Genomic DNA, 27,584 nt, shown 5'->3' with positions numbered 1-27,584 from the left:
ATCTGTTACCTGATTATTGGCTAAAGCCATGACAATGGCACAGTATAGCAGAGCCCTGGTCATGACTGGGGCAATACCTGGCAAATAAAAGGATGCCACCCTTAAGAAACCAGAAAAAATTGTGAGACACCATCACTGTCTGTGTTATAAGACTCATCAGTGATGTAGGTGGCAACAACCACCTCAGGAGCTCACGCTGCTTTGTCATAACCATGATTTTAGGTCGAGAGTGAGGCAGAGGCAGTCTGGCAATGGAGCAAGCCAATATTCTTCTCACTGCAGGGCTGAGCCAGGGTTTTTCAGCAGTCATGAATATTCACCCGACATCTCTCAGCTGTTCTGTATTTCTTGACATGCCAGTATTTCACTTGCTAGGAAAGGTGGGGAAAGGGAACAGACTGGTGCTTTTTTTCTCCCCCGGATCCCCTGTATCTTGCGCTCTCCCACCAGCAGCAATTGGACAAGGTCTATAAAACTTTTTTCTTGGTTAAAGCTACTACCACCTCACTCCCTGGGTTTAATGAACACAGGAGTGAAGTTCAGCAGCCCTAATGGCTTAGTAATTCCTATGACACTACATTGTTCTCGGCCCTGCTGTACCCTTCAGGGTTGATAGGCCTAGTGAGGGCAGGTAAAACCCATTGTTCCCACCTGGAACTACACATTGCCACTGTACTTCATACACTATTTGTCTACCAGAAAACACAGTGACCCACCTGCACAAAAATAAAAGCAATTAGAAAAATGAGGGTTTTGTAGGATGCAACTGCTTTTCATCCCCAGGAAATAATCAATATGCAAAAATTTCTCTATCAGCCCTACCATGGGTAGGATGAGACAACTACTTCCACAGCATGGAAATATATTGTGAACAGCTGTGGCACAGTGACACCAATGGTCTGTGAGACATATTGAAGGCCAGCTGAACTGGCAAGAGATAAGAGTGCAGAGGTGCACTACCAGGCATTTGCAAAAGACTCTGTGTATGTACAAACTGAGCCTCTTTGCTCACTGCATTGCAAACCTGGCCCAGGCAACTGACAGCTGCTATAATATCAGTCCCAGGTGTCTGTCATGACTGCTCAAATTTAAAGAAATATTGGGCTGGCAGTGAACCTATCATTAATAATGAATTAGATGTATGTTCTATAACCTTTTAAACACCAAAAAGCATATCCTGCAAAAAACAGCAACACAGCCTATTTAGAAAGGACACTTTTTCTGTCTCACAAGTTGGAAATGATTCACAGCTAACCTGTTTCTCAATGTCTTCCAGCAAACTACTGGCACCCAGGCGGAAAAGCTCTGGCGTTAGCCATTCCACTCCCAGCTCGTTCTTCACCAGCATAAGCCAAGTAATAGCATCTTTTGCTGTCCGAATGCCCCCAGCAGGTTTAAATCCAACCTTTATATAGAAAAAAAAGAAGTGCAATACAGATTTTCATTCATGAGCAACCCTAGAAGAGCAATCAGCATTTGTACACCTGCAGACTCCAAGTGCCTGTGGTGTACGTAACAACTCGACTCAGTGAGCAGCTGACTACAAACAGGGTAAGCTCTGGACTAGTGCTGAGAGCTATCAAGCCTCAGCCATCACTGTGAAAGAAAACATTTTCAGTCCAAAGGACAGCAACTGAGGGAGTAATAGTTTTGACCCCAGTGCCCTGGGTTTGAGGTCCAACAGGAGCATTTTGCCCACTGCACATACTAAGGGATTTAGCACAAACTAAGGGATTTAGGCAGGACCTGGGATATCTGCATACCACCTTCTGCCCATGTTGCAATCTACTTGCAAATATATAATAACAAATATATATGCAATAATATAATGCTGAAGATGCTGATATAAAGCACGTGAGGCAGCTGGTTCAGCTGGAGATCAGTGGGAGATGGCTTTACTTTATAAAAAGCCTTTGCATCACAGTTAGACATGCACGGTTGGGCTGTATGTTTAAACCTTTCAGAAATTAATTTTCACCGGTATTTTCAAAGGGGGCATTGAATTAAGTCTGCCTTTACCAAAAATTAAAAGTTCTTCACAGGAACTGCAAAACAGTTTCCCCAACAGATGCTTTATATCTGGACCCCTCAGTTTAGGAAGGATATCGAGGTCCTGGAGCAGGTCCAAAGGAGGGCAACCAGGCTGGTGAAGGGACTCCAGCACAGATCCTATGAGGAGAGGCTGAGGGAGCTGGGGCTGTTCAGCCTGGAGAAGAGGAGGCTCAGGGGAGACCTCATCACTCTCTAAAACTCTCTGAAAGGAGGGTGTAGCCAGGGGGGGGTTGGTCTCTTTTCCCAGGCAACTCTCAGCAAGACAAGAGGGCACAAGTTGTCGTGAACAGCTGAACGAGGGAGTTCAGCCCTTGTTGTTGTGCCGAGGGAGGTTTATGTTGGACATTAGAAAGAATTTCTTTACTGAGAGGGTGATCAAACACTGGAATGGGCTGCCCCAGGAAGTGGTGGATTCTCCATCCCTGGAGATATTTAAAAAGAGACTGGATGTGGCACTCAGTGCCATGGTCTGGTAACTGCAGCGGTAGTGGATCAAGGGTTGGACTTGATGATCTCTGAGGTCCCTTCCAACCCAGCCAATTCTATGATTCTCTGATTCTATATGATTCCAGTCACTTGATGTGAGCCACGTCACATTTGGTCAGGTGAACTGCCACGTCCGTAGAGGCACACACACCAACGTGAACCTCTCTTTGAGGTAGAGAATGCCTTGAATCCCAGGACTGAGGTGATCCAGCCTGCATCCCTAATGCCAGTCTTTTCGTTACATGCCATTTAAATGCATCTCATTCTGAGACAGAGCTTGTGACATGAGGCTATTAAATTCCTCATGGAAAATTTTGTCACCTGCATTAGACAAAATATTAGCCTGGTGCAGTTTACTGGATATTTGAAAAGCAAGAAGAACTAGAAAAAAGTGTTTCTGCATTTAAAAAAAAAAAAAAAAAAAAAAAAAAAAAAAAAAAAAAAAGTTAATCTGAATAATCCATACAGCAGCACAGTGATTCTTTCTACATTTACCTCTACCATAAAGCTTTACCTTGATTACTCTTTCCCATCAGCCTCCTTCTGCAAGAATTATCATTCTGATTTCTGTATAGACATTTCTGAAACCTCACTGCATTGAGGTTTATTTGTAACTTATGGATATAATAGTAGAATCAGAAAGTATCCATTTTTAAATGTAACATTCTTTATAGAGATTTCAGAGCAAACAAGCATGGAATAAATCCTTCTCTCACACTGAAGAATGGTGATAACAGTATGTTTCCAGTAACATTATAAAGAACAATAACAGGGAAAGGTTGAAAAATCCAAAACACAAAGACTGTTTTTGTGGATGGATGGTTGGATATTCAAGTATGTGTATACATCTGTTAACATTAGATTCCAAAAGGAATTTAAACTACAGCAACTGGAAAAGCATCTTCTAGACAATAAATTAAAATAGTAGAATGTGTTTTCCCTCAGGAGGAGAAATTGAAATGAAATTCAAATTTAGATTTATCCCTAGAAATATTACAGCTCCTTGAGATAATCTGTGGCAATAACAAGTAAAATAATTTAATAACAGATTTAAAAACACCATACAGAATTCCTTCCCCTTTTAGAAAAATCTGAAAGCTCTTTTATTTGCAAAAAAGCTGACAAAGACAAGCCCGTAGTCTCCATTTGCCAGCTTTCCAAACAGCACATCGACTTCCATAAAAACGCAAAAAGGAATGGGGGTTGGAATTTAATTCAAGAGCAGTACAAAGTCCAGCTACCACTTTCCTGCTGTTTCACAGCATTTCATTATTTTGCTTAATAAGTTCATCTCCTCAAGAATTTTCTCTTCACCTTATATTATTAAAAGTAATAAGTTTTTCTGGATTGGGGGTTTTCCCAACAGAAAAACCAATTTATGTATGTCCTTCAATAATGACAGGAAAAGATTATTTCCCATTATATTGCACACTTTTCATATCACCACCACAGCTTATCATTCAATAAATGTTAGTCTGCAACTTGTTCCTTTCCTCGAAGAAGTTTAATTTCTGTATTAACCTGTTTTTCCCAGCCAACGCCTTGCTAGAAAGCATCCGTGCAGCAGCAAAATTAGTTTGTTAAAGAAACCATTTAGAAATCTCTTGTCACTGATAATATTGTCTTCGGTTAATAAAAGCACATAAAGTCAGTTTACATCTAATTCACTGACACAGGCATGCACGCAGACATAAGCATTCATTCTTAATAACACATTTTATCCCATGAATGCACCCTTTTAAAGCAAAAGGCGAATTCAACATTTATAACCAATTATAGGTGCAAAGCTGTGTTAATGCAGCAGAGCTCAACCTCTGGCACACAGCTCCAGTTAAGCTGCACTGTAGCTGAGGTGAAGCACCTGGCCCCAGGGCTCTGCCTCAGCTTGGCAGCAGAGATGATGCTCCCACAGAAGGGAGACTCTTGGAGCTGCTTGAGTTGCTCTGCTCTGTGGCACAGAGATGCAGATTGGGGAATGGAGGAGGAATCACAGCCCAGGGACCCACGGTGGCCTCATCCAGATGACTCCAGAGAGCAGATGGACACACATCTAACTGGCTGTCATGTTCTCCTCAAGCTCTAACAGCACCTGAAGCCATCTCGGGCCTTATCCCACTGCTCATGCCACGTCCCAGCATCATAGCTTGAAAGGCCACCTGCAGCAGGGACAGAAAGGGGAGCTGGGGAGGATGGAAGCATGACCCAGGAATGAGGAAAGGGTCTCAGAGATACAGCTTCCTCCGCTTAGGTGCAGGCGAGGACAAAGCCACCTCCTAAACACCAGCACCAGATCTAACTGGCAGCCCCCAGCTGCCTCTGGATAAAGGAGGGAAGTGGTGGCTTAAGTCTTTCTGGATAGCCTCCTCCTTTCTCACAGCTTCAGCGCAAGGATGGATGCAGGGATTGTTCATCACTGGCTCTGCTGTACATTCACTCTGTTATTTGCCCTGTTATTAATGGAAATGACCATTTAAATACTTTAAATGGTGAAACAAAACTAAACGGGGCAGGGGATGAATCAAAACTGCATGAGCTTTTAGGGAATTAAGCGACAGTTATTCAAGGAAGGAAAGCAAAAAATACCTTCTTTTTATATATACATAAAATACACACATATATTAATATATTAATATATCATATATAACCTATATTATATTATGCATTATATATGTGTATTTTATATGCATTATATATAAATGTATATATATTATACAAATATTTTGTACGCAAGTACTATAAAAATATTAGCAAATTGAATGAGAAAAACAAGAGAGAATTCCCATTACCTGCTGTTTACGTAGCCACCAAAGCTCATGTATGCTCTGCATTTTGAAACTGTTACAGTCTTCTTTTTCTTCTGAGTGAGCCTGTTTGGTTTATTTTTGTAAAGGTAGCTAGAATTACCTTGTAGCCAGTTTTCCAGTAGAATTCTCTAATGGCTCGCATCATGACTACTCCGACTGGAAAGGTTGCATTTTCCACCTCCTTTCCTGTAGATGTCTTTATAAAATCAGAACCTGAAAGGAAGTAAAAAGATGTATGGTAGTTTTCAAACAAGTCCCACTTTGCACACACATAGTTCACACCTTCCAAAGACACCTTCATGCTTCACAGGAGTTATGAAGTATTCCTCTACATGAAGTATTCCTCTGTGGTGTCAGGGATAGCCTTGCTCTGGTTGAGGCTGGAGCAGGAGGATGACTCCCATCCAGTTTCAGAGCAGGTCAGACATCACAGTGGCTGAATGAACATCCCAGCTCTTTATTCTTTGTTCTAGGTATCAGACCAATCTCTTCAGGACAGTCCAATATATTACATGTTCCTATAGAGGCACTCAATATATGTATGTATATACCTTAACAGAAATGTCTCTGACTAACCACTAGTATGGAAATTTTTTCCTCTAAACAAATTTTGCATACAAATCAAAATCTTAGTATTTCCATAAGGATCATTCTGAATAGAAACAATTTTTATCAGTTTTTTTTTAATTTTTTTTTTTTTTTCAGTTTCACATTTTTCAGTCTAGTATTGTGGCTCCCACTGGTGTTGAAAGTGAAAGGAAGGAAATCCCACATGGATTTACAAAACTGTAAATACTGTAAACCGAGGAAAAGGTCCCTTCTTAGGCATTTTGCAATTGTAACATTGCAAATGACTATATTTTAAGCCATGATCTGATATATGGCAGCAGCAAGGTAAAAACATCTGTGTTATTTAAAGGAGAACTAGCCCAGGCTTATATTTTTTTCTGGTTTCTCAGCTGTGAACATTATTCTGTACTGCCTGTCCTGAACACTTGTGTAGTACTCTTGTGCATTCTTGTTGTTTTGGGCTTGCTTAAAATGAATCCTGAAGCACAATATAACAAAAAACTAAGAAAGTAACAAAAAAAAATTGCCTTGAAGTTTACAATCCTGCATTGACACAATAAGATGACAAAACTTTAATTGCATTAGCGCTCACTTCATCTCTGGGAAGCTACTTCTTCAAAAAGGTGTACTGAGGGATCATTAATTATCAAAAGTAATCGAGAGAAGAAGAGGGATAATTCAAATATTGTGTAGTACTGCATCATCCACTTAAGTCAATTGGAACTGCATCTGCTTCCACTTCAGATTTGGCGTAGGGTCCATTTTGTCTCTTATGTGAATGATGACGCCTCTACAACATCCCCTAGAGTGAGGAAGGAAAGTTTCACTACTGGCTCACAGTAAAGAGTTGCCTTGACTACATTTTGGCTGTGTGCTTCAGCACACTCCAGAGACCCATCTCCCTGCTGACACAGCTGACCAGCACACACCCCACTCTCAGCCTGATGGGAAGCTATGACAAAGCCACGAATGCTTCTGCATCCTGTGATTTAAACATAACTGAAGAGTATTGCAAACCTTGAGTCTTGTAAGACCGTGGATTTTGCTGTAGACTTCCTGCAGAGGCACTAACTCAGCCCACTGGTGATTTAACTGCACCTTCCTATGGCAATTCCCATTCTAAAGAGAAGCAACAATTTGTGAAAAAACCCACTTCTAACTCCAGAGGAAGGGCAATGAGCAAAAGAGGCAATTAATAGTGGATTGAGCTTTGCAAAGAAGGGAGCACACAGGAGACCAAATAGAGACCAAATATTTCAGTTATTTCCTTCCAGGGAGACACTATGGACATCTGATAGTCACATTAAAAGAAGTAGCAGTAGAAGTGAAACTTCAACATCGCCAAATTATATTTTTAATTTCCTTTTCGAAATGTAGCACTTAAAGTCCTTCAGTGCAATACTTTCCATTTTTCTGACTATAAGGTAAGTCAAAGCTTTTATAAGTCTTATAATTACAAGTCTCTATGGTACAGTTTCATTAAAAACTTTCATTAAACAACAGCTGCCCTTGTATATGGTCTTCTAATCAATTTGGTCAAACAGAATGACTTCTAATCAGCTGTTGATAAAAATAGAAGATGAAATTTTAATTCTAATAGATTAACCACAAACTCAAGATAGTCTTCAAAATCCATCTAGCTCTATTCTCCAGTGGATTTAACGACTATTCAGCAACTCATTACTAAATAGAACAAGATGAACATTTTCCAGTTCATTAAAGAAATGTACTATGTATTTTTGCATTGTCCTCATGATTCGTTACAGGGAGTCTTAATTACAAGATAATGGATAATGGTTATTAAATGCAGACTCCAGTAATGAAGCTCTATTCATTTGCGAGCCTCAGAGACTGCAAAGAGGGGAAAATAAAATTACTAGCTTCAAAAGATTAACGGATCAAATTATTATTCAATTTTGAAAATCTCATTCAGACTTCATAGAAACAAGAAGAGATTAAAAACTAGTATTAGTACAAAAGTAGTGCATTTATATATTTATTTTTAAATAATATCTTAAGGCTATTACCAGAATAATCAGCTTTAGATGTGATTATTAGACAAACATACAGCCAATTTAGTAGCATCCTCTAACAATGAAAACAATACATTTTTATTTCCTGAACACATTCAATTTATGACACAAGAGCTTGCTAATAGGACTGCGTGCAGCCTCTTGCAGAAGACAGAAGGTGCACACTAGCAGAGAACACCACAATGGAAGGAGGGTACTATTAACGTTTAGATTTCAGGAATGGAAAAGGGGATTTAAAAATCAACCACTGCTTTAAGTAGACTGTATACCAACCCTGTAACAATGAAGGAGTTTCACCAGATCTATTTCTTATTCAAGTTTTCAAAAACAAGTCTAAGTAACGAAGTGCAGGAGGAGTTTCATCTGGAAATTTAGGGGATGACTTAAAAAATGAGTTTTTTTACCCATCTTCTCTTTTTCCTATGAATGTATACACTCAAAATATCAAGGTTAATGTTAAAATACAAGCTGGATGGCTTTGCTCTTCCTCAGAGTAGGTTACATGGTTCAATGAAACATTAAAGACTTCTAAAAATTACTTCTTCAGGGTAGATTTCTAGGCTCAGTGAGCCTGGGAAAGACCACACTTTCTACTCTTTTCCAATGTGTAATCACAACAATAAATTGCCTTTCAAGGCAGCAAGTCATGTAAGACTCACCAAATCAGTCAAGAGTGGAGACATCAAAGCTTTTTTGAAACACAGCAGCACCACAAGAATGCTTCAGGTGTGCTTGCTGCCAACCTAGAAACTCACCTGAGCGTGGTACATTACAGCACCACAGCCTGGCAAGAACAAACTGCATTGTCTTACTTTAACCAGAAAGGGAAATCTGAATAAGCCCTAAGAAACACAGTAAGTGATGCAGCCTCTCCTATCAAAAGAAACTGAGCTCGAGATGCCAGTGGAAGCCAAACCATGTGGGATGCAGTCACACATCTTGTAAAATCAGGTAGAGTATTTCAATGTAATGAATCCCCTCTTCCCTTGCACTCTCACCCAACCCATACCAACAAAACCCTCAGCCACTGCACTCCACCAAAGACCACTTAAAATAAGTCAGCTGAATGTGCACATGTTAAAAAGAAAATCATTGTTTTCATATCATGTTCCTTGACTTCATAGCTAGAGGTCAACATGAAGTCCATTATATTATTTCTATCTAATTACTCACATAGTCGTATTTATGGTAACATAAGCAGAAGTGTAGAGCTAAGGTCTATATAAGCTTGCCCAAAACCTCTCTGCAAGCATTTGGCAGGGTAGGAATTGAATGCCCTGGTGTTTCCATGGCCAGAGGAGCTGCCCACCCTTTCACTGCCCCCTATATCATCTTGAGATGTCCCAATCTATGTAACACCAAAGCAGAGCATGAGAACTGGAGAATCTTACTTAGATGACAGCATCTAAGAAACACATTCTGGTTCCATAATTAAGCAATAAGGAATAATAAGCTGTTTAGCAGTCATGGAGTAATCACAACCTTTTGGTTGTGAAGTGCTTCAAATGCCCTTGGGGAATGATTATCTCCTGATAACTGCAGACTCTGTGTCTCCCTCTTAATAAAGAGCAAAGGATGTGTCTGGCAGTTCTAAACAATAGTTTAGAGAGAGATGCTTGCAGAGGGACAATTATGCCATGCTACTTTGTAAGTGCTTGCAATGAGCACAAATATATCTTGGTTGTTGCAACTCAGATATAAAAGTTTGTGGTGACATCAGGTGAACACACCCTTTTGAGACTTCTAGGAGTGTTGACAAAAAGAGGCACGCTGCTGAGGAGACCTGCAAAAGGCCCTGCAGTTTGTTCTGAGAAGATAGTGATGACAAAATCATACATTATCGAATGTGCATATAGTCCCATTAACAATTAATTTCTCAATTTTATAAGTACCTAAAATAAGGGACTAATTCTTGTTGGTTGAGTCATTGTAATTGTCCACTTACCTGTCCTACTCCAATGGCAAAAGAAAATAGATTCCCTGCTGTCTTGACTTCACCATCAGGGAGGAGGAGAGAATACAAAGCTGTGACAACTCACTTGAGTGAGTAGCAGCTCACTGAGTAGCTTTAACTTCATCACCCACAGCTACATTGCCAGGCCACTCAGCGTATTTTCACAAGCACACATCTAAGCTACCATATTGAAAAACGTTAGCTTATAACTTGGTCTTCTGCAAACTGCTTATGTTTTACAATTCTTTTAGGAAAAGTGCCTGTATAGAGCAGAAAAAACCCAAATCAAATAAAATAAGACATCATAGGACTACATGTTTAATGTCTGTTTACATACTAGACCACTTTTCTAATGACTCATCCTATCACCTCAGCTTAGCTTTCAAGATACGGAATGGATGCTTTCTCTCTTATACACCACCTCCCATAATAAATGTTCTGCAGGCCAAATGATGCCCTTAGGAACACTTACACATGCACACGAAGGGACAAATTATTAAGTCCATACTTATGCAAAATTCCCTGTGGATGATGGCTGAAAGAATTCAGCATTGTTGAATTATGCATAGCTCGCTAATGTACTATTACAGTGTCTACCAGAGGTCTCCATAGAATACTATCACTTAATTAGTACTAGTTTCTTGTGTGTTCATTTAAAATATGTTTCTTTAGAAGGTTCAACAGAAAGATCCATACCACCTTATGCTGCTTGGCTAAATAGCAAAGCCTCTTGCTATTCTTAGAGGATTCCTTCTAATCCAATCCCTGTTTGGTAAGGTGAAAGAGAAGATAAATAACTGACATGTGCTCCATACAAAAAGGGGAACAGCTGGAATCCCTGTCAATGGTGCCTTTTGGCTTTAGGCTTCAAACCACACTAAAGCACAACAAGTCCCCTCCCAGATTGCCACTCAGAAACAACGTTTGGAGATGCGAGGGTGCAGAAGCAGTTCAGGCAATTACATGCTGCTGAACAGCCATTCCTCTTCCTCTCCAAAGAGGAAGCAGCAGAATATCCTCTCACTGGTGACTAATGGGGATCTACCCATCAAATTCCATGTTTCTTTACTGAGATCTCATTTTTCTTGTTTAAAACTATTTACCATGTAATTACACTCAAAGTCTTTACAGCATATGACCTATATTAACCTTGTTTCATTCCACAGCTGGCATTTCTGGAACTGGTTATGCCATTTGCCTCATGACACATGTCAAGTCAAAGGTAGAAAGAGGAAATAAGTCAATGCATCTCAACACCTAATCCTAACCATACTATTATCACTGAGAAAAACATATTTCTCCTCTCAGCTTACCCACTCGCAATGCTATTTTCCTTTACCAGCTACTTTGCAGGCTACTTTTTTGCCACATCCCTTCTCATTTTGAGTGAGACACAAAATACAGAAGACATCAGGGCAAATCTCCTCTCTATTCTAGCACAGGCTCAGCTTGAGAGTGCACCCCAGTGCAACCAGGGCATGATGCAGTGATAGGAGCACAGTTCTGGACTCAGGTGTTCCCACTCATGGCTTCATCCAGCATGACACCTCATGACAAAACAGAAGCAAGCAGCTGTGGGGCATTTTATCCAGTGGAGAGAAGAGTGAATGGGGTCAAAGAAATCACAGAAATAGTGCATAGAGATAGAAGTGTGTTGGTTACCATTAGCTTTAAGATGTGGCTGTTCCATCAGCTACTCAAACACCTGAAGAGTAAGGGGGAAGGGAACAAAAGAACAACAAAGAACTGAAAAAAGCATGGATAATATGCTAGTGGTGGGAATAACCATAGCACCTGCTTAAAATCTATTGGAAGTGTTCTGCAGCACACATGCAGGAGTAGCAGACCTGCTCCCTCTCATTAACACCATCACCCTCATCTCCACAATTAAACAGCAGCTCTCTACAAAAGAAGCAGTCACAGTTTTTAATACCTTATTCCAACTCTTTGCTGCAAAGATCATACTATCATAGAAAAGTAGCTTGCCAGACAGCGATGGTTGAATTCTATAGATTGTCCAAGTCATCACTTGTTTAAAAAAAAAACTTAAAGGTTATAAAAGAACACATTGTCTCTGCACAGGAATTTTGATGTGGCCAGGGTCTAAGAGGGGGGATGGTGACTTTCCCTGCTTTGGCAGAGTGTTGTTGTGCCACATACAGCAGTTAAAAGCATGTTGAGCTCTTCAGAAGGACCACGACATTCATTCTCACCACTCTACCAAGTAAGAAACAGGTTGCTGCTAAAACAGGTTGTTGCTCCATAAAGGAGCAACATAAAGGTTGGTCTCTCAGATCAGATGCAGGAATTCAGGTTCTCAGCACTGAGTCACGTGCCCTAGCTGATGGCTGGGTTAAAAAAAAAAAAAATTGCTGTGGGAGAAACTAGACTTGATTTGAAAATGTCACCCATTAAGCTTCCTTTACAAACACCAAATCATAGAATCATACAATACATAGAATCATACAATATGCCAAGTATTCATCAGAATCAAGTCCAACTCCTGTCCCTGTGCGGCTCCCCTTCCCCCCGCCAGAATCACATCATGCGCTGAGAGCATCAACCAAATGCTTCTTGAACTCAGAAATGAAATTATGCATTGTATCATTTACTTATTCTCACTTAAACTAAATGAAACAATGATAAACTATCCCGAATTGTTATATAATTAAAAAAGCACTGATGTAGTCTAGGTTTTTTCCCTCTTGACATTCTTGGTTTTGGATCAATACATCTCAGTCTCTCAAAATGTTGTCCAGCACATGACAGACTGAAGCTAAAACCCTAATACTAGTAGTAATACTGCAATTTGGAATAAAATAATAAATGTGCATGACTGCTTAGAATTGAGGCACTACATAGCACAGTGCATGCCATCTTCTAGAAACCACATTCAGTTTTGTGTTTTTTAATGTTGATAGCAACTTGGAAACAAATATGTTAACATTAAAACTCAGGTATGCCTACACATTGTCTATTAGCCTGTAAATTACTTACTCAAACTGAAAAAAGTAGCTGTTTAAAATCCCCTTGGAAATACTCCACTCTGAACAAAGCAAGAAGAAAATCAGTCTACTTTATCAAGAAGGTGCTATGAATAAAAAAATCCATACCTAACACAGCCAAAATCGTGACACTCGATGCCATTTTGAGTGTTTTCCAATGCCCCACGATAAAAACATCTTAAGATTCTGTTCTGACTCTAAGCCTGAGAAAGGCAGGATTGATTATTAAGATTTAAAAGTCTTGTCTTAATGCCACAGTCAGAATCTGTCCAGCATCCAGCCTCTTTGACATGCAGAGGACTAACAGCCACCATCATCCCATCCCCTCTTCCACATTGCTCCCTAGAGGTGAAAAGGCAGCTGGTACTGAGGGAGGCTACAGAACTGGGGGGGACTTCCAGTATCAAAGACATTTCTCAAGAGCACTGCATGGCAAATGCCAAGCTTTTGGCTTTGCCTGAAAGAAAAGTAAATATATAAAGTGCCAGATCTCACCAGACTCATCTGTGATGTGTTTGTTCCCTCCTGGCTTTTACAAATCAGGTCAAATAGATTACTCAAGGGCCTGCATAGAGGGCTGAATATTCCACTTTCAGTAATCATGCAATTAGGGAAATGTTAGGCATGTTTAGACTAATTTTTATGATACTTGAAAGTCTTCTACACAATCAACTTACAAACACATAGAGTCTATCATGGACTTCCTGGGTGCAGGTGGCTGGGCATTCTCCTGATGCAACAAATATCCAAAGGGTAAGACCCTGGAAGGCCTGACTTGCACATAGTGAGTGCAAGTAAGAAGTGCTTACTTCTCACAGCATAGTGAAATGGAAAGCTATAGATGCTTTCAAAAAAGTACCTGTCTTACTCCCAGCTCCTGCTTCCCAGAAGTTTTTCCCTACTGAGTGTTTCCTTCTTTCCTCACCTTAATTATTTGACATCAGGCAAAACTGCAGAAGACCACTGGCTGCAACGCATGTCAGAGCTGCCAGGTACTGATGGACATTTTTCACCACTGTCAGTAGGGTTGTTTTACAAAGTTTCTAGCTCTTCAGGTAGCCTGAATGCCAAAAAGCCTGCCAGTCCCCTTCAATAAATAACAACCAAAACCCCTGACTGCGCAGCCATGCTCCAAGCAGGAGGCAACTCTCTGCTGGGGTTCAGGGAAAGATGCACTTCTGTTTTCTTAAGAAATCTTCTCCCCTCGCTGTATTATTAATGATGCTTACATGGCAAAACTAACAATTTTATTTCAAATGGATGATGCTTTATGAAACTGTGTCGTTGATAAATTCAGACTTTTCTGGTATAACAACCTACTGAGCATTACTTTAAAAAATAAAGGAAATTAAAAAGAGCCTTAATTACTGTCAGAAAAAGGAAGTAGTTAATAGAAAGGTATTTAATATGCTGGGGAATTGTTTCTCCACCTCCAGTTGCCAACAGCCTTTGTGCTGATCTGGTCATGGACCGCAATCATGGTGAAGCATCTCAAACCAAAAGTATCAACAATCTGATTAAATAACTGCCTGGAGTTTGGTTAAAAAAAACTGGATTTGATACAGAAATACACATCTTGCTAGTCCAATGGCAAAATGAAGAAGATTTTTCTATCTTCAAACCTACATTTTATATATAGGTTTTATATTTTTAAAAAACTACACTAAATTTATCTTATCATTTTGTACTTTGGCATTCCACTCTTTTTACTGAAATACTAAGAATGAAAGAAATTGAGAATCAAACTCCCTTTGTGTTAGATGTATATATATCCTCATAGGTATTTAGTGGCAAGTTATTAAATGTCACTATTCATTGAGACACTACATTTTATGTCTTTCTTACAGAAAAAAAAAAAAATCATCCATCTGAAGTCTGTAGCTTTGCATGGAAATATTTCACTTCAATTTCTCACTTACATGTCTAGAAATAGAAGTGGTGAAGCAAAACATTACCTGTGTTTTACCAAGCTGTCACTTGCCATACTGCAGCAGTATTGGTGGTGTCACCATCACACCAGGAAGCATCATCACCTGGTCTACACCTTTCCTTCTGTACTCTTAACCTTCTGACACAAGCAGAAAGGTTGCAGAACTGTCTGCCCATTTGAGCTTGGTCCTAAGCAAATTGTGTGTAGGTCATAAAGAGCATAACAGTAAGCAAGGAGACTTACTTATAGGAGACTATACCCCAAAAAACCAAGTATTTAATGTGAACAGTCAGATAAAAGTAAACCTCACAAGGTCCACACTTTTGAGTTCTAACAACAGCTATATTGGTATTAATATTTTCTGTGGTCACTCCTGTTATTCAATGTCAGGAGTGGGATCATGAGATGTATGGCCATGTTTTGCATTTCATACATAACTTGAAAGAAAACTATAAAAGTTTGAACATGATCTGGGTTGGTTTTGGTTTTTGTTATTTTTTTTTTAATAACAGTAATTTTAATTACGTGAATTTGGATCATGCCATGAGAGTAAAATTAAAGATGTTTAAAAACCTGTCACATGGCTCTTCCCTCCATCCTGACAGTGATGCACACATTAGAAAAAAGCAGCTGATACTGAATCACAGTTGAATTTATGAGGAATTATGTGTTCAGCAGTTCTTTACAACAAATTACACACAAAGGTATCTAATAAGTATTTACACTGGAAGACAATGGTCTCAAGTGAAGTATAGAAGTGTTGCATATCCCTTATCTATCAACTAAGCACAGTTTTACACTGCTAGACAGCTTTTGTATAGTGCTTCAAGCCCCCCCAGACAGCCTGAAGAAGAAATGCATTGTCTCCATTTAATTACCTAGCTTTTCAGACTTATTTTGATCAAAATGACTGGTTAAACAAAATGGTTACTAGTAACAGTATGCTGCTTTTAACTAGCAAGCTAAGGTATGTGCATAAAGTGAAGAAGAAAAAAAATGGTATTGCATGCTGTTTGTTTCTCCAATGTGAATTTATAAATGGGAGTGAAAGCAAAATATAAAGTGAAGTAGCAAGAATCAAAAGGATTAAAATCCCAGGAAGCAATGAAGTCAAAGAGAAATGGAAAATGGATTTGGACCTAGAAAGATAAAATTATTTAACAACTTATTAAAACAGTTCATCATTGTAATTAAAATCCAAGTGCCTAGGAAAAAGTGGCACAAGAAAGGTAATTATTTATGAGGAGACTTTAAAAAGCCATTTATTGTGAATTTGGGAGAGAATCATCCTCAAATTGTTGGTAGTAAAAAGAAACTGTTTGTTTATTCATAAGACTTATTTTTGGTCAATCTTACCATTAAGAATCTCTAACATCTGCTCAAAGGCTATTTTAAGTAATATTAGGAACATTCAGTCGATTTATATCTTTCCTGTTAAAAAAATAAACAGGCCTCTTTAAGTTATTCACTAGTAAACCAACATAAAAATCAGTGTTGTAGCAACTCACATTTTGAGGAAAAGCACCTGCAAGTTTTGTATGATCATGATGATTTAAACCTTTCTATGTTTCACCAACTTTATTCTTTATGTGATGTCCCACCTAATTTAGCAAATGACGTAGAAAGCCTACAAGCCATAACAGAATCATGACCATGAATAATACTGAGCACATCACTGATACCTCAAATGCCAGACTAGTTGCCTCCATCCAACTTGAAAAGATTCTGTTCTTACTTTCCTTTTGCTTTCTGCCATTTAAAAATTCCACTCAAATCATCACAGATCCTCTCTTGCTTCTGTCTTTTACAAACCAGACAGTAGATAATAACCTTAGCTGGCAGAACCCTTATCTGAAGTATTTCTGAGCAACAAAATGCAGCAGTGTTACTAATTAATAATTATTTGCTCTCATCTGCAGCATTTTCATACACAAATTGCAAAGTGCTCTGCACGTTCCCATGTTCCACTCCAAGGCTCTGTTCTTAAAACAGTAAATAAGGCAAAGAAACCCTTCAAACATAAAGGCTTCTCCTGACTACTCACTAACTCCTTTTGTTTTACTTAGCTCTTGAACATCTCAGCAGAAAAATATATTACTCTATTCCTGGGGGTTTTTTTTCTGCCTTCAGTTCTCAGTTCCTAACACGAGCAAGTCCCCACAAACCAACTCACCGAGAAGTTGTTCAAAAGCATGGAGTAGCTCTGTTTATTTTACTAGGATTTTGTTTTACTTCTAAGCAACAAACCAGCATTTCTGCAGTACACCCTGGAGACAAGTTACTTTAAAGCCACTGGAGCTGTAAGTCTAACCCAGGCTCTGGAAATGGTGTTGTTACAATAGCACAGGGCCAATCCCAGAGGAGCCCTCTTCAAAGCTGAAACTGTGCTGAAACTGGCAACCAAAACCACTGCTGTGAAGCTAAATTTGCTTATATCCAGAGCAGCTGCTAACACAGTACCTGGTTACAGCAGAAATGTAACCAGTTAGCTATTAACAGCATGTATGTGGTATCTTGCGATGAGAGCACAGCCTGAAAATGCTGCACCTCCTCTTACTGGGGACTAGAAATCATCAGAAACATGGTACCCTCTTCCATCACACCCCACCAAGCTGCTTTGTTATCCGGGGACTTGGATTTCTTTCAAAGCTCCATTTTTGCATAAGGCTTGTGTTTCCTTTGAGCTCTCTACACATCCATTTTCTGGGACCAGTAGGGAGGAGGCTATTGAAGATACATGATTCATAATTTTGTATTGCATAATTTAAGTTTAATGTGCTGTAGAGACATGGAACATGATCATCTGTTTCCTTTTTGGTCTATTTGAGATGAATTAACAAATCTGGATAAACTACAAGACTTCACCACTGGGTTTGGGACTGACTGGTAAGCTGGATGTTGGCTTGGCAGTGTAACTGCAAAGGTGATGGAAGGAAGAGTTTTTGCTGAAGAAAAAATCCTGGCATCATCAAGAAGGAATCTTTTCTACATCATAAATTTAGGGAGGGAGAACTTGAGAAATCAGCTGGAGTTATCCACTAGTGGAACATCATTTTATAGTACAATGCTAGAAGGGAAGAAACATCAGAGGTGCAAATGACAATCAGATATAGATCCCTCTTGACTTGCGATGACTTTGCTGACACCTTTGTCTTAAAAAAATTATCTCAAAAGTAGGAATAATAGACACTGCTCTGGGAAAGCTTTTGTCTCTGATAACTATAAAGTAAGCACAGTCAGAAACTAGAAATTGTCTTAACAGAGAGATTCTGAGATTAAAAACTACAGTTTCAGAAACAGAATTAAAAATATATAAACCAGGAACATTTCCCACAAGGTGACATTCCAAAGTATAGTATCAAAGAAAGGAATAGCTTCTATTCTTTTCAACATCTTCCCAATATGGTTTGCACTTCAGCAACATGAATCAAAGGAACACAGAAAGCCTGGGAGACAGGATCCAAGTAAGCCAGGTACCTACCAACAAAGTTCAAGTCCCTCATGCAGCTCACCAGAAATACTGCAAGCATCCACAAAAGCAAGCAGGCAAAAATCATGGAGTTCTCTCAATACTACTGAAACAAACACATTCCTGAAGAACATCGCTACATCCTATGGTCATATTATGATAGAAATATTTTCCTTGGAGAAAAGCCTGACAAAGTCTGTTAAGTAGACCTTTTGAGTTCTGGTTTAAATCTTGCAATGGTAAGGAAGAGAAAATGTTACAGACAAGCATAAATATTTGCGTTTGAATAGGCAGTCCTGTTTAGCTTGGTGAGGAATGTGTTTGCAACACCATGCAACCTGGCTGTCAGCTTGTGCATTCACCCCCCTTCTCTTCACTTAATGATGTAACACTTTGAAATACAATGTCAGGACCATTAGGAAATTATCTGTTAAAAGTTAGTGGATGTCTTTATACATCCACTATACATCCTCAGTGTGTTTTAACATCCAGTTTGCTGGTAAGGAAACTATCTGTAACTTCCTTATGGCAAACTTCTTGTTTCATATCACTAATTTTTGTCCCATATCTATACCTCAGTATGTATTACACTCATGTTTGTTCCATCTCTTTTTACTTTTCTTTGTTTTACACTGTATTTTTGTTCCTTACAATTAAAGTTTTATTCAGATGAATGTCCACAGTGTTTTAAAATAACCTGTTTATGTTTAAGATCACATTTTCCTAGTGTATTTTTCCATTCAACATTTTTCTCTTTAGAAGTTTAATTTTGCATTTCTGCTGTCATTCATGTTTGCCTTCTAATTAGACTAGCATGACCAACTAGGCTTTGCCACCCTTAAAAGGAATAAAAAAAAAAATTAAAAAATCCCAGGACCTATGACCCTAAAATTATTCTTAGATTATTTCCACATCTATATTAAGTTTCTGTTACAGGACTGGATTTTCTGACTAGTGTTTCTAGTTGCAGTCTCTTAAAATGTACTTTAATATTTCATAAACCAATTTTGTATAATTGATAGATACAATAAATTTAATATTTCTTTCTATTTTTCACTGGTTTAGTTGAATTAAACACCTGCTGCTGACAGAATAAAAAACCAACCTGAAATATCAGAAAAATAAATAGTACCCTGTACATCTATTGATTTTACATAATATTTCCATGTTTTAAAATTGCATTCGCTCAAACCATTACCTTCAATACTGGATCTTCACAGATGCAAAGTTTTTTTGATATTTTGATGGCATGTTTGACTAGAACTATTCACTGTGCAACGATTTCTACATCTGAAGTGATATGAAACTGCAGAAGTTTTAACTCAAATTCTAACAAATTATTTAACATAGAAACAAGGTTTCATTCATGGGGAAAATTAACGCAACAGGGGTGCTTTCTCACTTCTCTGCATCAGTTGCTATAAATTGAAAGTATGCCGTTTGATATTCCTTAATTAACATGCTTTGCAAAGATCTTGAATATCAGAAAAAGAAAAATGCTATTCAAGCATTTAGGATAATTTGTTAATAGATGGATGACCCCTCTCAGCAGTATACTGCCAGTATACTCTCAGTATACACCTACTCGCTGTAACCTACTATTTTACGAAGAGTTTCACAGGTTGAATCGTAAAGAAGAGACATGTCCTTACGGGTCAAGAAGCAGAAAATCTGCAGATTGGGGTTCAAACCCTTCTCTGAGATCCAATGAGAAGTCCTGGGATTTCTAGGAAGCTATCACTCTCCTGCTCCTCTACAGTTTCTTGTAGGAACTTGGGGCTCATTCCATTTTGCTCAAAGCAGGGAGAACACAAAAGCACAGCAAAACATGCCAATGGAAGGCATGGTAAAACTCTTCAATTTTAAAGAACATTTGGGGTGAAGTGCTATGAAAACAGTTGAAAGGAGGTGACCTGAAGGGAGGTGTAGACAGTCATGCAGTGCATAACACCATCATCCTAGAGTACCCCTGTGAGCTGTGCCAGCTCCTACCTCCACCGTTGCTCCCAGGGTTTGTTGTACGAGTAAATCAGAGCCAGCAGCTCCCACCAGAACATTTTCCAACTTCCTCTTGCTCTGTTTCACAATTTCAATCCTGACCAAGGGTACTCCATCCTCCTTCACAGGTGTGGAAAATTTCTGCCTTCTAATAAGGGGGATGTATTTCTGATAATATCTTATATCATTTTCCAGTTCTGGCTAGCAGGAAAGACCCTAGAAAATGGATGTCTTGTCAATGAGACACCCATCTACAAGAAGGGCCAGAAGAAGGAACTGGGGAAGCACAGGCCTGCCAGTCTGACCTCAGAACAGGGAAAAATTATGGAGTGGTTCATCTTGAGTGTGCTTACACAGCATGTGTGCAGGACAGCCAGGGAGTCAGGCCCAGCCACCATGGGTTCATGAAAGGCAGGTCTGGCTTGACCAACTTGATATCCTTCTATTACCAGGTAACCTGATTAGTGGATGAGGGAAAACCTGTGGATGTTGTCCTTCTGGACTTTAGTAAAGCCTTTGACACCATCTCCCACAGCATTCTCCTGGAGAAGCTGGCAGCTCATGGCATAGACAGGTAGAATGGGTAAAAAACTAGCTGGATGGCAGAGCCCAAACAGCTGCAGTGAATGGCTTTGAATCCAGTTGGCAGTGAGTCACAAACAGTGTTGTCCTGGGCTCAGTTTTGGGACCAGTCTTTTTTAGTGTCTTCATCAACAATCAGGAGGGGACTTAGTGTACCCTCAGTAAGCTTGTGGATGATACTAATTGGGAAGAAGTGTTGATTTGCCTGAGGGTAGGAAGAGTCTGCAGACAGACTTGGACAGGCTGGACTGATGAGCCAAGGTCTGTTGTATGAGGTTTAACAAAGCCAAGTGCTGAGTCCAGCATTTCAGTCACAACAACCCCATGCGATGCTACAAGCCTGGGTAACAGTGGCTGGAAAGCTGCCCAGCGGAGAAGGACCAGGGAGTGCTTGTTGACAGATTTCTAAACATGAACCAGCTGTGTGCCCAGATAGCCAAGAAGGCCAAGAGCATGTTGGCCTGCATCAGAAATAGTGTGGCCAGCAGGAGAACAGAGGTAGTTATTCCACTGCACTTGGCACTGATGAGGCCACATCTTCAGTACTCATGTTCAGTTTTGAGCCTCTGACTAGAAGAAGGACACTGAGCTGCTGGAGCATGTCCAAAGAAGAGCATCCAAGCTGGTGCAGAGTCTAGAGTACAAGTCTTATGAGAAGCTGAGGAAATAGGCTTTGTTTAGTTTGACCTTACTGCTCTCTATGACTACCTAAAGGAGGTGGTAGTGAGGTGGGGGTTGGTCTCTTCTCACGTAACCAATGATAGGATGAGAGGAAATTGATTCAACTTGCACAAAGGGAGGTTCAGACTGGATATTAAGAAAAAAACTTTGCTGGAAGATATGCCAGTTATTGGAGCAGGCTGCCCAGGAAGGTGGTGGAGTCACCATCCCTGGAGGTGTTCAAAAAACACGTGGATATGGCACTTCAGGACATGCTTTAGTTGGCATGTTGGGTCAGTGGTTGGACTTCATCATCTTAGAGGTCTTTCTTAACTTTAATGATTCTATAATATTTAATGTACTAGACCTTAAAGGGGTCCTATAAAATGTGCAATGTTAATTTTACATATGGAAAAACAGAGAAGCTAACAGAGTTGTGAGAGGTGATGATACGCTGGGAGCCATTCCGCTACCTCAAACAATCCAACCCACCTTATGGCTTCCTGACTTAACTTGATATTCTTCTGGTCAGAAATGCTTGGAAATAGCACTTTCTCCACTTGTAAATGGAGAAAGAAAGTCAAGAAGTGTGGTGTATAAGAGAAAATCAAACAAACAGGTACAGAGGTGACAAATGTAATCTGTTTTACACTGGCATTCCTTCTTTGACTTCACTAGAGGGTGTATTTGCTATTTTCTGATTACAGTAGACTACCATTAATAGAAAAGACCTTTTGCAAAATTAGCAAACTGAGTTATGAGGCATTCTGATATGACAAATATGAGTGGCCCCAGATAACTATCTCTCTCCTCACATATGGTTATACAGGTTACTGCACAGTTCAATAAGCACATAAATACATGCAGAATAAAACACGGCAGTGCATGCACATCTCGGTTTCAAGCTTAACAAACTTCAAATAAATGAGTTTTTACTCTAAACCTTCTAACTCAGTTTTCTCTTCACAGTCAACATCTTTTCTTTTTCCCCATCTTAGTTTCTCTTACATATTACTTAGGTCTCTACTTACCCATACAGGGTTATGATGCTCTTTTGACTCTACTGAAAAGACTTCATTAGACCCTGCCATAGTGTTTCTCAATTGCTTTCGTTCACTTTTTATTCCCTATACATACATTATTGAGTTCCAGACAGATTTTTAAATCTCATTTTGCATTCTTTTAAGGCTTGCTTCACTCAAGCCCAACAGTTGTTTTTTTCTTTCTGATGTGTTACTACTCTTTGTATGGACTCCATCAGTAATTCAAACCTGAGGGTATTGTAATGGCACTGTCAGAACTTTGCAACTCCAAGCTTATTTATCACGCCTACATTATTTCTAGTGATTAGCTGCAGTACCACTGCTAAGCTTGCAGGTAATTACATCATTTAACTGTAGCAGCCTTATTGAATATGCAGCTATCTGCATTTTTATACTACTGGCTTTTTTATTTCCCCTTACCCTGTACCAGAATAAATGAAGTCACTTGTATATGCAGAGACCTCTTTTTAGACAGGCTGTATTTAAAGACCATCCATTTTTTGATTTAACTCCTAATTCAAACACTTCTTTAGTCCATAATATCATTAAAAATTTTGAGATAGACTGTGGTCACTCTGATCTGCTCGGTATTTTGGTTTTCCATAGGATGTTTTGTGCTTGTTCCTTGCACTAGACTTTCAGTGATGCTAATTAGAGCTCTGAACGTGCAGACCAAGCGCAGACTATGCAGCCTGTAGGACATCCGCTGCAGCAAACAGACAGGAAAGTCATCAACTGCTAATATAATTCAGTGGCATTAATTACTGTCCTGATGAGCCTCTTATAGCAGCCAACTGCAACCACTTCTACATATTCAAGCCATTAACCAAACTATCTTCCTAAAATGAAATACAACACTGCATCTGCATGATGCAAACTGCTCAAATAGTACAAACTCTGCAACCTTCAATTTATCTAAAAATTCTGAAGGAACGGACAGATCTTTGGACAAATGAAGTATTGTATGAATGCATGAAGACAGAAGAGAGGACATAAACGTCATTTTATGTGCTCTCAGTAAGCTGACAGAAATTCAGAAATGCACTCATGCCACACTAGATCACACTGTACTGCCAGAAGACCACAGCCAAAGAAAGTTTGGATTATTCTTTACCATTTGACAACACAGGTGAGAGAACTCTTTCTGGACTGTGCTTTGTGTTTGACTGCTGAAGACAAGCAGTTGAAAGAATAAGCAGCATTTCAATACTTATTTTCCCCATCCACTCAATGCAGCTCAGCCAAGCTGGAACAGCAAGCAGTCCTCATCACACTTTGGACTCACTCTGACTCCTGCTTGGTTGGAGGGAGAGAGGAACTGGTCACCAGACTGTGACTGAGGTAGCCTTAGTCACCAGTCAGGCAGTAAGTTCTCATCCCACAAATTCAGAAGAATAAGGACTTACTAGTCCTTACTAGTCCCCAGCCCTATACTGGACCTCCAGACCCGACTTCAGCATCATCTGGCACCCTGGAAAGCACTCAAAGACAATTCACATCTGTAGAAAGGAGCAGACAATTTTGACTTGGTCTTTTAGAAGATGACTGCCCTATAATGTCCCAATTTCTGATTGATCATTTACAGGGTGAGGTGTACCCCTTTTACAGAGTCACTGTAAGCTCAATACACTTGGTTTTTATTTCAGACACGTCAAATGAAACACAAATTGAATTCTTGTTTTGTATGTCTTACCAAGCCTCCTTCCTTGGTTTGTCTTTCTTCTGGAAATACTCTGGCCTCTAATAACTGACTGACTTATTATCAAATTACAGCTGAACTTGTAATTAAATCAAATACATAATACAACTCACATGCTATTGAGGGGACCCTAGGCTTTTCATTTGAGCATATATAGTGTTTCAAGTCAGGAACTCACAACTGATTTTAGCTTGACTTTTGACTCGTCATTATCTTTGTCTCATAGTTCACAGGGCAATTGTGAGATTTATTCTTTTAGTGTCACTATGTGCTGTGAAGACATAAAGTGCTAAGTTCCGAGTACAACCACTTATTCAAGTAATCTTGTTTCCTACATCAGTCACGTTTGCACAAAGCATGCCTAGCTTTTCAGACAAATTTGCTAGTTTAGTTTCCTTTTTTTTCTTTGATTTTTTAGTGAAATATTTGCTTGGTAGAGATTTTGGGTTGTGGTGGTCCACATACAGCATTATATGTTAATAGCCACACCATACAACTCTGCTCCAAAAAAAAAATCTTTGCAAGACAGTGCTCAAAACAGCTACCTTAGAATTTGTCTTCCCATTATTCATACTAAAAATGGATCTGCACCAATATTAACTACAGTATGAAAATCTTACTTAGAGACGAAGTAAAAGGGATTTGTGTAGGCATTATTTTTTTGATGTTCCAAACCATGTTTCTTTCACTGTCTCTTATAATCAGTAAACTTATATACTTTCTTAATTGAGAACTAGGCTTTCGTGGCTTTTCGTTGTCCAGGGGGACACCCTGGCCTTGAGGATTTTTGAGGAAACCTCTTAGAAAAGTACTGCCATGTCTTTTCTGAGTTTTCTTTGGGAAAGCTTGTGGCACTGGTCTCCACTTTTGGAGACAAAGACTGGATACTACTATCCTCAGCCAGTCTCTCTTTGGATAGAGCACAAGGCCAGCATATTTGAGCCTTTAAATTTTGGGACAGTTTGCTGTGAAAATGGTAACTGTGTATTAACTGGAACCACTCCTGTAAAGCAGGATGAAGCCTGGAAGGATTGACAGGAGGCTCTCCTGAAAACAACAATATGCAGCTTTTCGTCACTGCTTGGCTATTTCTGTTCACTTTGGAAGGAACAATATCAAAGCATCTAAAAAAACAGCTCACACATTTAATGTGTGTAATTGTCTGGACTATCAACATCAGACACTTTATTGTCTCAGCTATCTTCCACTACTTTTTGCAGGCTTTTTTGTGCTAGAGACTTTAGAAGTTAGGGTTTTTTAATAGTAACTAATTCTCTTCCTAAATACATTCTTCACATAAGTCACGATCTAAACTTACACTTTATTTGACTGTTTAATGATCTATGAAAAAAGCATTTTAAACTCACACATTTAGTAGAGCTGCAGAAGAACATACATCATTCCTTCCTGATCTTTCCACCGGTACTTATTTAGATATATATAATGGGGAAAAGTATCTTTCACATCACTGTGGTGTTTCCCTTAGCTTCCCAAAGAGTGACGTAAAAGAAGCTGTACTATCAAGGCCAGCTTTCTCAGCCAAGATGACACAGCTGAAGTTTTCACTTTTAAATTGAAGTACATTTACTTACTCACTTTCTCTGACTCCCCCCCAGTCTGTGTATCTTAATTAATATGAATTGCTGCACAGAAAAACAAAGACTTTTTAAGTAGTTAATATTTTTAAAATGTGATTTTCCAAAATAAAAATCTTATATATGACTCAAATATGCAATTAAGTCATCCACAACTTTACTGAAGCATTCTTTTCCCACTGCAAGTTAAACATCTTTCCCTTCCTTGTCTGGCTTTCCTGGCAGTTTCTGATGTTTAGGTTAAAAAATAAGTTTTACAATGGCCTACCACTCATAAGAAAACTGTGTACAAGATTTGTTTGTGTGTTCCCCCTTTTTTTTTTTTTTTTTTTTTTTTTTAAGAGACCATGATGAAGAAACATAGAAGAGTAGTTACCACTGATATGGAGAAGTCAGGCATTCCCATTTGTATACCTTAGGACCCTTTATTTCAAGAGGCTACAAAGATACTGATTTGAGTGTCTTCTGTAGAAATGGATGTGACTCACTCAAATATATACTAGGAAACCACTAGGAGGTGAAAACCACTAATTGATTTGGTCTACCCAATGTCTGGTACCTGTCTGGCAGAGACAAAGATGCAGTTGGATTCCCTTGAGAAGTCCATGTATGCAAACCACCATCAAGTTTCAAGAAGTGGCAGTGGACATAACAAACCAATGACCAAAAATTCCCTGATTCAATGCTGCCATATTTTTTTTCTCTCAGTCAGCTTTCTGAAAACAATGTGCTCCTTTGTTAGTGACACAGAGCCACTGATGTGCAATCCTACCTGACATTATGTCCTCCTTAGCACTGCAAAGATTATTCTTGCCAGGTGAGTCACTGTCCTTAGAGAGCTGTCAGCCTCTTTCCCTCAGAAATAGGTTCTTAAATATTCTGGAATAACTTAATGCACGTCAATCAAGTCTATAAAGTTATGGTTAAAACAATTTAAGAGAGCAGGGTGCCTGCTCTCAGTTCTGATGTCTTTCTCCTTATGGTCTGTGCTAGAGAAGGAAGAAGTAGTCATGGTACTTCAGACATACATGATTTCAGACCCAGGAGGAGCCAAGAGCCCACAGCTTCAAATAGAGGCAAATTATTCTCATACTTCACTGTGAAGCAACACCTTTTCCCAAGTACTTGCAGGTGTAAGCATTAACATCTTGTATACAGGCATGTTGACCTTGCTAGGTTAATGATTGCACTCGATGATCTCAAAGGTCTTTTCCAAACAAAATGATTCTATGATTCTATGTTGTGCAAAGCATCATTCCTACAACTGTGCACTTCTGGGACTGGCAGATCTCACTGGGGCTCAGCCTCACTCACTGGTGTGCAGTGGATGGCTTCCACTAAAAGTATCTAAAGGGCAGATGTCAGGAGGATGGGACCAGACTCCTTGCAGTGGTGTCTAGTGAGAGGACAAGGGGCAGTGGTCACAAACTGGAACACAGGAGGTTCAACCTAACCATAAGGAAAAACTTCTTTACTGTGAGGGTTACAGAGTACTGGAACAAGCTGCCCAGAGAGGTTGTGAAGTCCCCGTTTCTGGAGGCATTCAAAACCCATTTGGAATTGTTCCTGTGTTATCTATTCTAAGTGATTCTGCTCTAGCAGGGGTGTTAGTCTAGGTGATCTTCAGAGATCCCTTGCAATTCAAGGTACAGCTGTAGCCTATGCAACCTGTGCACAGGTACACACCACCCCAGCCTGAGCACG

The 27,584-nt window shown here is 39.4% G+C and overlaps 1 protein-coding gene across 1 annotated transcript in view; it reads right to left on the bottom strand.

Annotated features, from left to right (window-relative positions):
• The window catches only part of DERA (deoxyribose-phosphate aldolase), a 55,453-nt gene that overhangs the window by 1,090 nt on the left and 26,779 nt on the right, over positions 1 to 27,584 (bottom strand). The window contains exons 7-8 of the mRNA XM_071733009.1: positions 5,443 to 5,555; positions 1,256 to 1,405 (exon numbers count right to left, since the gene is read on the bottom strand). Coding sequence (XP_071589110.1) covers positions 1,256 to 1,405; positions 5,443 to 5,555 — 263 coding nt within the window. The remainder of the gene's footprint in view (positions 1 to 1,255; positions 1,406 to 5,442; positions 5,556 to 27,584) is intronic.

The sequence above is a fragment of the Heliangelus exortis genome, chromosome 1, assembly GCF_036169615.1.
Source record: "Heliangelus exortis chromosome 1, bHelExo1.hap1, whole genome shotgun sequence".
Taxonomy (NCBI): Eukaryota; Metazoa; Chordata; class Aves; order Apodiformes; family Trochilidae; genus Heliangelus; species Heliangelus exortis.
Note: the sequence above shows the minus strand (reverse complement) of the source record. Positions and strands in the feature narration are given on the sequence as shown.